Source organism: Mytilus trossulus, chromosome 1 (assembly GCF_036588685.1).
Source record: "Mytilus trossulus isolate FHL-02 chromosome 1, PNRI_Mtr1.1.1.hap1, whole genome shotgun sequence".
In the NCBI taxonomy this organism is placed as follows: domain Eukaryota; kingdom Metazoa; phylum Mollusca; class Bivalvia; order Mytilida; family Mytilidae; genus Mytilus; species Mytilus trossulus.
Window position 1 is genome coordinate 58,611,331 of NC_086373.1, and position 12,912 is coordinate 58,624,242.

Below are 12,912 nucleotides of genomic sequence, written 5' to 3' on the forward strand. Positions count from 1 at the left end.
ACTTGGCCTTTCATGTCATGTGAGCTAAAAAGAGATAACTAGCAAGTTCAGATCTGAGAGTACTCACAAGTTCAGATCTGAGAGTACTCACAAGTTCAGATCTGAGAGTACTCACAAGTTCAGATCTGAGAGTACTCACAAGTTCAGATCTGAGAGTACTCACAAGTTCAAAGCCAAAACAACCAATAAAAAAAACATGTATACAAAACCCATAATTAGTTTCAATATGTCTCCAACCTAGAACTCTGCACATTCTCCAAATCCAGAGTGATCACATAGATTCAGTGAAAACCATTTAAAGCTTACTTCCAAGACTACCATCCACAACAGTTGCATCAATCAATTTCTTTAGAAATAACTTTTTTTTGCTATTCCATTGTTTTTGTCCACTTATAATTTTGGTATTGATGGCTTATCCTCCATAGCTACTGTTTATTCATTTATAAAATGTTTCGTCTAGGGACTGATATAGAGATGAATTTTTCAAGTCTAATGTTTTGACTTAAACATACTTTCTGATGAACTATTCACCCTGCCCCATTTAATATGTGCCTGTCCCAATTCAGGAGTCTTGTAATTAATGCTGTGTAACATTTGCCTTTTGTTCATAATATTTTGTTCATAAATTCTGCTGTTTGTTTTCTCTTCTGAATTCTTTTACATTTGTCATTTCAAGGTCTTTTTAAAACAGCTGACTGTGAGGTTTGAACTTTGCTCATTGTTGAAGGCATATGATGACCAAGAGTTGGTAAATTCTGTGTCATTTGGTCTTTTTAAAAGTTGCCTCATTGCTCATTGGCAATCACACCACATCTTATAATTTTTATATATCAAAACTTCCACATTTTGTTGTCGCTTGAAGTTATAGCTATGTTACTTATCAAAATCACTGGACTTTGAATTCTACTGTTTTCTGATATTTATTTAAAAAAATCAAAATTGACACAAGATTGATATTTCAAGTTTCTTTATTCTTTCAACTTGTATATACAATGTCATTAAACTAAATTCTAAAAAGGATTATAATGGTCCTTGGTCATTCATTGATGGTCAGGAGCAGTTGTTGCAAGCTTCTTGTTTCTTGACTGAACCAGTGCAGTGTATTCCGCCATTTTGAGGAGCTGGAGTATTGCATGACCTTTCCCTTTCTCTGTAACCTTGACAACCAGAATTAACGATACATGATGACCATTGTCCCCAATCACTGAATTTTCCATTGACGGCTGTGAAGAAAAGAGCAATTATTAATTTGAGTTTTTTGTAAACAAATATAATAAACAATATGGTTCCAGTATCTTTAGCTCTTGGTTTACTTAATTGGTCATTATTTTTTATGGTCCGAAAAGTTTGCATACTTCTTTCTACCAGTTATTAAAAAAAAACTAAAAGTCCTACAGAACAAAAATGTAATATGTTCTTCCATTTTGAGGAGCACGAAGTCGAATTTACTCATGAACTTTAACCTGTCATTTGTGTTTTATAAAATCAATAGAAGCAGAAGGCCTTTTACAACATATCTTCTTGAATGCATACATAGAACCTTCTAACACAACATCATTTGTAACTTTCAGTTTGATTGGATTATGTCAATAATTTTCATGGCATGAATTCACAATTGATGCTATGAAAACGTACCAGTACATGCAAGTGCAAAAACGATGTATGACAGATTTCAAATGTATGTTTAAATGTTGTATTATATCAGTTTCATTAGAATGGCGATAACAATATTGTATTTTAAGCTCAGATGGCGTCAATTGGTGATTTGATGGTCACAAATACCTGTTTACTGGCTACACTAACACGTCACCTGTAAACTTAATTTGTGACTATCAATCACCAACAGTTAAATCCTTAATGGAAATAAGTTTGTCTGTAACCTGGAAAGACATTGGAATCAACATTACTTTTGATTATTTCTTACCCAAAGTAAAGCTACTGTTTCTAATTGCAATTCAAGTTTTCGTGATTTTTATCATTTTGAACCTATTCTAGTAATATTCTTCATAATTTGAATAGGTAAAGATGAAAACCTACCAATCTATAATTTGACCATTCAAAAAGCATGAACTTAAAATAATATCATTCAAAATCCTTGAGATGATTTTGAATTTCTGTTATTTTTTCTATCTATAAACATATTTCCTTAAGCAGTATGACACATTTCTATATTTCAATGTACTTACAACAAGGATGCTCATTACAACTGACAGAATTAACACTTTCTCCAACACAGTCAGTGCCACCATTAGCAGTGGCAGGATTATTACAACTTCTGTACTGAGATTGCTTTCCACCTGTAAGATAGTATGAGTATAAAGTAGAAGACGTTTGTTTAAACCATAATTAAATAGATATGGAAAAAAAATAAAACAATTATACAACTATTAACTGGCCAGATTTTATGAAGCTTATATTATGGATGACCTGGCTGCATCTAATAAGACCGAATTTATTAAACTTCATTTATAGGAAATAAAGTATTTTGTGACACCTAAAATTACCTTTTCAGCAATTATTACTATGTTGTCTTCTAAATTTAGAAACAGTCCCGTAAGACTACCGGTAAAGTAAAAGCCTATATTATTATATGTTATATCATAGCAAACTAGATTTTACAAAAAGACTTGTTTTTAAATTTTGTGCATTTGAACCTACTAAGTCCTTTCTTTTTTGTTCCATCGCACTTAAGTGTGCTATACCATTGCACTTTAGCAAACAAACAACCATTGTACTTTAGCATGATACACCATCGTACTTTAGCATACACCATCCCACTTTAGCGTGAACATCACACTTTAGAGTCCTACATATACGTCCCAATTGAAAAGGGTAGTTCCAACCTCAAGACCCCTGGATACCCCATTGGTAATGTTCAGCTAAATATCTTACAAAAATGATTAATCTTACTCAGGTTTTGTTTTCAGATCATACATTTTACATGGTAAGGTTGTTGTGCAAATTCAGATTGACATGTATAAAATATGTACAATATTTGATTTCCAAGAACAAAGTGATTAGAATTTTAAAAGCTGAAAAATGAATTCTTCATCCTTTTAAAAGTTCTAAAATTTTCCAATCTAAAATACTTTCCCCAGTGATTCTAAACTATTTGAGACATATTGATATGCTGTGTAATTTAAATCATAAAAAGCTAGTAATACCTCCACATGAGACAGAACATTTCTCAAATGCTGACCAGCTTGACCAACCACCATCTACAGGTATTCTGGATGTGAACGGAAGCTGTGATCCTGCACCCCAACCCTGAAAACAAATACAAGCAATTATGGTAAGAAATGTGTTATTTTTTAGTTCTTGTTCAGTCTTCACTTTTCTGTGTTGTTGTTTATTAATTGTTGTCTGTCTTTAAAAGATATTATTAAACAATCAGAATTTGTTAAAAATAGTCTTTTCAGGGCATTATTTCATCATGTTGCTGTGTATAGTTTTCTTCTATCTATAGAATTTTATTTAAATATCTGAAAAGAAAAATGCTGATTTTGGTCAAATCTGAATTTTAGGGCAACAACCTCTTACAGATGTAGTATTTTTTTGGTATTTTTGATTTGCTGATCATTTTGTTGCATAAAGTTTATAGCTATCTATCATAGTTTTTTAAATGACTACAAAATCCAAAAAGAGGGTCAAATATCATCATTAAGGACAATAATTCCTGTTAGAAGACTTTCATGCTTTTCAATTTTGTTGCATGTTTGCACATCTTATACTGATAATTGTTTTGCAGTTTAAAGTATATGTCTAACTTATTTTTATTACTGTTTTCAACATAAAAGGCAAAAATGTTTAGAGATCAAAACCATTATTATGACAATAACTCTTTCAAGGAGTCAATGAATGGGTTTAGCCATTTGGTAAATTTGTTGACCTTGACTTGCTGATTATTTCAATGAGTACAGATGGATTTTTTAAGACGGGAAAAGGCAAAAATGCTCAAATTGGCCATACTCATTATTTAAGGGCAATAACTCAAAGTTGTCTGGTCCTTTCGGTGTACATAGAAAGTTGGTAGATCTTGAAATAGTGAGCATATGATACATTGACAGATTTTTCTATTCTGTTTTCTTCTTACTAAACAGTTAGTTGCATTTTACAGTACCCTTATGTTTTATTTGCAGTAGTGGTTACCATGCAAGTAGATTGCGACAGAAACATAAGGAACAATTCTAGAATAAGGTTTCATAACGAAGATTGTGATTTGTTTGTTGGTTTTAGTAGACATGTGTGTGATGCTCATAGCTCACACTTGACATCTTGACCAGGTGAGCTAAAAATGCAAATAATCTAAATACTGTGAGTTCATTATTATTCATTGGATACCAATGTTTGTGGGTTTTGTTGGTACAGGTGAACCACAAAGTCAAATGTTCAATGAAAAGCATATTTGCAGAAGGATTTGTATACATAATCATAATGACAAAACCAGGAAATCAAATATCAACAAATATGCAATTTTTAGCAATCCACGAAAATTGATACCCTCAAAAATAAATGAATCCACAGTATATGTAAAATGGCAACTGACATTTTTATCATTATTTATCTTTGTAATAGTAATTAGATACATGCCCACTAATTACTATAACATATGTATTACCTTTGGTGGGTTTTTATCTGTAGCAGCTAATGTTCGTGTATCTGTAGACATTTGACCCTGAAAATGGAAACAAAACTTTAAGCACATAAGGCCAAAAAAAAAATAAATGTCTATACATCATCAAAATAAAAAAGGAAGTTCGGTATTTCCATTTTTTTTTTCTTAAATCAGCTATCATATTCATGATTATAAACATTGGGATGTATCAGGCAACACTATCTTCACTTTTAACACGTGTTCAGTTTATTTTTCATTTTACGACGGCAATAAAATGGCTCAGGGATGGCGCTCAAAATAGGGTTGGTCGGGTAACCATAAACAGACTTATATTTTTTTTTTTGCCTAATAGAGGATCTCATTGAGGGGTTCTGATCCCTGATCATGCTTACTGTTTTGTTAGATTCCTGTATCCCGCTTACACTATGTACATAAAAAATTCTCATTTTTTTTGGTTATTTAACGCTAGACTTCATTTCCCATTTTAACGGCACAATAAAATAACTTTCATGTGTCACACTTTAAAAAAATCTACAATCCCTGTCACGCTTTCACCCCAAATGAGACCCACATATTTTATTGCACCTTGACATCTAGATATTGCAATAACTCTTTAATAAAATGACCTCAAATCAAGGAGTATGAGGCAAGTTCAAAGTATCCCTAATCTAGACAACTAGTGAATGAATACAAAATTATATCTGTGCAGAATATATTTTCATTGTTTGGATTTATATTTTAGTCAAGCAACAATATCAAAATTAATAGTCGTTCCATTATTTCCCAACTAAGAATGTTATATATAGTATTCCAAATGCCTTCAAAATAGATGTAACTTGGCAACAAAACTTACACTGCTTGTCTTTCTGTAGTTTCCAGGGTTGTTGTAGGCAGCCTGACGACAATCACCATTTGACCTATCCCCAGACAACACATCTACTTTTACATAGGGACAATTACCCTCACAATTTAGCATTGTAGAATCAGTTCTTGATTCATAGCTAATGAACTTCAAAAATAACATTCTACACAAAAAAATATAAAAATATATATGCAAATGAGGAAAAACATTGATTGAACATAAATTACCTTCAAGAACTGTACTCAATTATTTTCTAAGATAATGTTAGAAGAATGAACTAGTCTGAAACCATAATTGTACAAATAATGTCTGTAGTGGCGTTTATAAAGATTTTAATATCTGCTGTAATCAGGATGTGTACAGAAGCATAATGGTACATTGTTTTGATTTAACTTACATTATTTTGATTTAACTTACATAGATTTTTAAGACCTGAAATAGATTTACGCTTGAGAAAATTAAATGTTGTTTCTTCAGCATTCAATCATTATATTTACTACTTTATAATAAAGAGGGGGAAAGGAGGGGTCCTGATCCCGAAATCCCAGGCTTAAAAACACCAAAAATCCCGAAATCCCGGACTTAAAAAAACGAAATCAGGAGGTCCCGAAATTCGCATAAAGAAATTCATGGATCCCGAAAGGATCAATCCCGAAATCCCAAGCTTAAAAACACCCCATCCCAGAGTCCCCATAAAGGTCATATCCCCCTTCAATAAAGGAGGGGCCTGATGGGGGGAGGGGGTTGTTGCCTCATTACGATTTTTTTGTCGATATTGATTCACAGAAAATAAATTTCCATAATCACAGATCACAAAAATAAAAAAATAAAAAAATCTCTAGAAAAACGGATCACAATAGCAAAAAAGTGCCAATCAAGAAGAACAAAAAATAACCCATCAGGCCCCTCATTAAGATGTCTCCCTCCTTTCAAACCCTCAAATCTGTAATTAACAAATCATTTTTTTATTTCTTTCCCGCCATTTCGTTTAGTACTTACCCAATTGACTTGTCCCAAAAATATCTGTCTCCTAGAGTATCACTATCAAGTTCTTCAATAGATTGTACCTCCGTCCAGTCAACCAATTTAAGCCGCCTGAGTGGGGCCTTTGTGAATAGGTTAAAGGTGGCATCAGATGGCATACACATACCAACTCTCACATATTGGTTCCTGCAATAATCAAAAATATGTTTAAAGGTGAAATAAATGATTCTTCATTCTTTCCTTTCCTTTTAACTTCTAATAATATAGTTGAAACAGAATAATGATCACCAAAGGTGTTAATTGGACCATTAACATTTCAATGAAAGAAAATCTTTATCATAGCATATTATCACCAAAAGTCTGTTTCTCACCAATTAAAACTAGTTTTTTCAGGAGTAAATGTCATAGTTTAGGTTTTTAAAGATGAAACAGGAAAAATCCTGTCTGAAGAAGCTTGTTGTTCTGTGTGAGCCAAGGCTCCGTGTTGAAGGCCGTACATTGACCTATAATGGTTTACTTATTTTTAAATTGTTATTTGGATGGAGAGTTTTCTCATTGGCACTCACACCACATCTTCCTATATCTATATATAGTTCATAGTGCATTTGCTGATGTGTTCTCTAGAACAAATTCACGTTTTCATGTAGTTAACCCTCCATGGGGATCTTTCCATGCCTTGATTTGAACAACAATTGTCATACCATATTTCATTGGACACCTAAATGGACAGATTAATCCATTCATGAAAAAAAAGAAAGAAATTGGAACCCAAGAATAAAAGTCACAGTATTTAAAAGTTAAAAAGATATCAAAATATGCCAGTTTAATGAAACAACCATAGTGGGTCTCATTGGGGTCTAAGCATGAGGTGGGATTGCTGATTGTTTTGTAAGCATGACACGTGGAAGTCAATTTACTGTGCCATGAAAATGGGAAATGAACTCTAGCGGGATGCCAAAAAATAGAAAAAATGAGAATTGCTTACGTACATATTGTAAGCGGGTACAGGAATCTGACAAAACAATAAGTGAGATACAGGATCAGAACCCCCACCTAGCATACATACATCAGCATGAGAATATTATGTACCAAACTTACAATTCAACTCCTTTGGTATATATTGCAAATTTCCTTGGAATTCCATTACTCCAATGTAGTGTGTAGCTATGGGTTCCACCTAAGATGGTCAGGAACTCGTTTGTTTCTACACCAGTTAGGGTCTCTGCAGAATCAGGTTGGTCATCTCTGACCATTATAGATTCAGTCTGTCCATGTTCTGGGGAACTTGCATCAATTTTGATATTAAGCTGATGAAGAAAGTTGTAGAATTAGAATAAATCAATTTTGTAAAATATTTTATTGAAAAAGAGAAGATCTGTAAAATACCAATTAAGGGATATTCAAATTCATGTAGATGACAAACTTGACTACAGAATAAGGATGTGAAACATACAGCATGCTCTAACATAGTGTGAAACTAAAGGGTAGGTCCAGTTAGGGCCAATTTTGGCCTCAAATTTCAAGTTCAGCTGACAAAAGATTTTAGACACAATTTCATTTACGACGGAAACCATCTAAAATTTAAGTAAAATGCTAAAATTGTTATGATTTCAGTAATTTAGCATGACTTAATGATGTTCGTACTCGATATATGTGCATTGTATTGACAAAAACAGCCCATATTTGTGTAGCAGAAGCATTCTACTTTCCAATAAACAGATAAAAGATAACATTTTCACAATTTTGTAAAACTGCTATATTTTGGGGTCAAACTGATCCTACTCCTTTACTGAAGACATCACTGAGCGTTTAATTTTTGAGAGATAGAAACAAATAATTCTTACATGATCATAATGTTTCATAATTCTATAGTATAATTCCGTAAACAAGAGGTTGATAAATGATGGATATCATTATAAGAATGCATCTCATGATACATAGCATGCTTAATACTAAATTTCAGGGAAATTTCATTTGTAGATTTTGAAAAAAAAACATGGCCAGTATGCATAATTATTTTTGGGGTACACAGGTGGTTGATAATTGATGTTTATAATAATTAATCAGATGATATATCAGGCTCACAGGAAGCCTGACATCAAATACCTAAGAGCACTTATTTGTGTTATGAAAATAGGCTTACCATCCTCAGAGAAGAGGGTAATCAATTATTGTGTAAGGGAAGAATATTGTTCAATTTATCAATTGGGATTAGGAAAGGCATGAGGAAGGAGTCTTTGGGTTGAAGTCATTAAACTTTGCTCAGTGCTTTGAACACACAAAAATCCAGCATTTTGATTGGTTGCTTTTGGAGAATGAGTACAAAAAACTGACTCCGAAAATTTTATGACTTCAAGGCCTGCAGGAGCAAGTTGTGATCCTGCTGAGTAAAGGTCTTTTTTAAATTTTGGGTTAATTATAAGGGTGGTAAAGGGAGAATGAAATACTACTATTCAAGGTTTTGTAGACCTTTATTAACCTTTTCTTCATTTTTCCTTTTTGCCATAGTGTTGCAAGTTTGACTTGAAGGGGGATCACGGGTCTAAATCAAATTTTTTATTTAATATAGGATTTCGCTATATTTTTCTATAAATGAACTTTATCTTATACTTAATAGAAAAATGAAATAAAAAAATGTGGTCACTGTTCATTTACGCTCACAATCTGCCTTCGAAAGAAGCATATATTTTTGTTAATGTCCTTTTTTTCTGTTAAACTGATCGGAGAAATAGAGGTAATATCGAAATAAAAAAAGAAAGAAATTACAGAAATCGCTTAAATTTTACAATTATCTAGTTTATGTACAGCTCATTCAAAAACAAAAATAAAAAATATAGGTCACTGATGAGTTTAAAAAGATATTTCAATTTAAATGCCAAAAATTGGCATTTTTGCACCCAAGGGAGATAATTTGGAGCTTTTTCAATGATATCTACATTTTAAAATTCAACACGAATTGATTTTTTTGAATAATTTTTGTACCATATATATGATAAAGTAACAACTGCTTAAGGTAATAAATAAAATTTGTAATGAAAAATAAATGTTTATTTTTTTCTGAAAATTTTATATCCCTGGAGCCTCCTTAATTTGTTATTTATAGTTTTCATTTGGTACTGACCTGGAACTCTTCTCCTCTATGATTCTCAAGTCAGTGGAGAAATGAGCAATTATGTGATTTCTTAAATTTCATCCTAAGCATGTTATTTGAAAATTAAGGTGTTCTTCAAACAATTCCTTGCATGACTAACAAAAAGCATTACAAAGACACTGTCAGACAATTGAGTATAGATAATATACCTCTTTTCAACATTGGGACATACATAAATGTTAAATTCTTGCTTAAAAAACAATTTAAACACCACCATTAACTCCCCCCTTTCCCCTTCCCCTTTCTTAAGTGTGTATGTATGTGTGTTTGTTTTTCATACCTTTGCATACTTGTAAGGACACATAGCCATTTTCCAGTTATTACGATAAATACATGACGGTGTTGTATAAAATAGGCCTGGTTTGACAATTTGTTGGATTGGTGCTAAACCTGTGACACTTCCATCTTCATCTCTAAAGGTGGACATTTTGTCACCATCTAAATTATTAAATGCATGATCTGTTTCGTCACCATCATAAACACGATTTCCTCCGACAGGCTAGAGAAAAGAAATTAAAGCAAGTCACAGGTCACATTAGAAAATGCTTCAAATAGCACAAATCTGCAAGTACAAAAAACATGATAAAATTGAGAATGGAAATTGGGAATGTGTCAAAGAGACAACAACCCGACCACAGAACAGACAATAGCAGAAGGTCAACAATAGGTCGTCAATGATGTTCACATTAATTTTTCCAAGTTGTGAATATGTGTTACTAGAAAAATCAAAATGTTTTCAAATATAATTGAGTTCAATTTAAGCATAAGCCAATAAGTATGTACAGAGAAAATATTTGTCTGTTCCTAATTGGATATCTTAACTGCACTAATAGTACCAACAGATTTAACCAAAAACAAGCAAATTTACTAAGATTTAGTTGTATCATTATTTTTTGAAATGCTCATATGTCATATTTGATGTTTCGTATGGGTATATTTATTGTGCTTATACATCATTCTAATTAAATATGGTAAGTAGTGACATCATCAGGAGAACGTTTGGAAGTTTAAACATAAGTGAACTGGGTTGTGCTCAATATCGTAGCAGCTGCAAATGCTACATAGATTTATGACTATTGAACTTGTAGCTAGCCTAGCTGCTACATAGATATTGATAGCAGCTTGGCTAGCTACTAGTTCAGTAGACAAAAATCTATGTAGCACTATGTAGCTGCTACGATATTGAATGCAACCCTGATATTGCGAATTGGACAAATATTTAACTGCTATGTTTTTAGATACTTACATCACTGTAACTAAATTTGATATTAATGGCAGCACTAACAGGAGAACTGCTAAATTTATTATTTTTTCTGAATGTTAAAGCACCCATGGTATAATTCTCTGTTGAAGTAAACTTGTCAAACCACACACCATCTAAGTAGACAGGACCATCGTAGAATATAAAACCTTGTATTGGATATTTGCTGTAAAGAAATAAATATGAAAGATATTTACTACACTATTAGTTGTTACTTCATGATATGGTACAAAATACAACCAACAAAAAATGGCCCCTGATGACTTTTAAAATGTTTATATCTTTGAAGAAGCTCCAAATTATCTCCCTTTGGTGGAAAAATGCTATTAGTTCAACAGAAAAGAATTACCTAAACAAAGATGCATGCTTCTTTTGAAGGCAGATTGTGAGCTTAAATAAACGGTGACCCTATATTTTAATTTTTCTTTGTCTATTAGGTATAGGATAAAGTTTATTTATAGAAAAAAACATTGAAAAAAATTATTTATACCCGCGGGTCCCCTTAAATAAACACAATGGTTTTCTGCAGATTTTTAAAGCAAATAATAAAATTCAACAAAATTTAACACTTGAAAAATTATTTAGTTATATCGAAATGAAGAAAGACTAAAAAGGAAATAAAGAAAGTTTAGAACATTTCCAAAATATGTTATATTTATTGTTTATATAAGCTTTAACTGAAAACAGATGTACTTTTTCATTTTAGATTTTGTTGTACTAAGGTAAATTTCCATGAAAATAAAGAATGCAAATATAAATTGATATAGTTTACATAAACATTATTATAGAAAAACTGTGAAATTCATAGGCAATATCAAATTCAAGAAAATAATGTATAGTGGTCTTCTTAATGACCCTCTCTAGGACAATTTAGTAAAAAAAAATAACACAAATGCTGCTGTAAAAGACAGTCTATTGTAATCAAAATGTTCTTATTTCTCATAATTTATATAGATGAGACCATTGGTTTCCCCCTCCCTGGATCTGCCAATGAATAATAAGGGAACATCCTTGTATAAACTATTTGCAAAACATAAATACATACAAATAAGTAGGAAAGTTGATTGTATATTGAACACAGCATTTGACAATTTGATCTACTTAGAAATCTAATAGATATTGTATACAAATAGTAATATAGTGACTCTCTTTATCACAAACTTTTTTATTTCAAAATTCATTCTACATCAAAACAAAAAATCTGTCCCATTTGATAAACATTTCCCTAATATTTTTAAATTTATGTTCTTGTAAATTTTGTTTGTTAGTCCGCCCTACCTTGAGATAAAGGCAGTCATCCAAGTGATAACTGATATTTGGCATTAAGTATTTCTGGTACTTACGGATCCCATGGCATTACAAGTGATCGTGGGTAACCAAGCAGCCTCCTTATACTGTTATCCCAAACTTCTGTTTTTTTACCAATATTATCAGTTTCTCCCATAAACACACTTTTCTCTATTATTTGTGGTGATGGAGTAGAGCTGAAAGAAAAGTTAAGTAAATTGAAATAATAAAAATCTAGACTCAAACATCATGATCCCAATTTTTCATAAGTTTATCTAATTCTATTTTTCTATCACATTTTTAAGATATGTAACCATATTCATGAATTTTTTTATTAAAATGATATTATCTTTACCAATTCTGAAATTCGTTTAAACAGGTTTAATCAAAGTACTAAAGTACTGAACATCGGGTGACCACAAGTTCTTGTTGATGGTCAAAAGCCCTTGTCACAGAAAAAAATCACATATCTATACCTGAAACTGAGGTTAAAGTACAGAAATATTTTTTTTCTGAGAAAATGTATTCATTTCCTTGAAAAAAAAATTACATATATTCTCCGTTAAATATGTGAATATTTGTATCATTGTTGGCGCAAAATATTACTTAATAAATCATTAAAACAAATCATTGGACACGCTCATATCAAGCATAACACACACGTCATTTGAAAACAGTTTTTGAAACATTGTGATGGAAACAATTACATTTTGAACCTAAATTATAAGTGAAATTTATTATGGAATGTTTCC

At 31.7% G+C, this 12,912-nt stretch overlaps 1 protein-coding gene across 1 annotated transcript in view; it reads right to left on the reverse strand.

Moving 5' to 3' along the window:
- Positions 1–950: 950 nt before the first annotated feature.
- Positions 951–12,912, reverse strand: part of LOC134728243 (inactive cell surface hyaluronidase CEMIP2-like) — a 36,803-nt gene continuing 24,841 nt past the window's right edge. Inside the window, exons 17-26 of the mRNA XM_063592786.1 lie at positions 12,217–12,357; positions 10,859–11,039; positions 9,893–10,111; positions 7,560–7,768; positions 6,477–6,647; positions 5,469–5,640; positions 4,619–4,675; positions 3,165–3,267; positions 2,187–2,297; positions 951–1,223 (exon numbers count right to left, since the gene is read on the reverse strand). Coding sequence (XP_063448856.1) covers positions 1,051–1,223; positions 2,187–2,297; positions 3,165–3,267; positions 4,619–4,675; positions 5,469–5,640; positions 6,477–6,647; positions 7,560–7,768; positions 9,893–10,111; positions 10,859–11,039; positions 12,217–12,357 — 1,537 coding nt within the window. The 3' untranslated portion in view covers positions 951–1,050. The remainder of the gene's footprint in view (positions 1,224–2,186; positions 2,298–3,164; positions 3,268–4,618; positions 4,676–5,468; positions 5,641–6,476; positions 6,648–7,559; positions 7,769–9,892; positions 10,112–10,858; positions 11,040–12,216; positions 12,358–12,912) is intronic.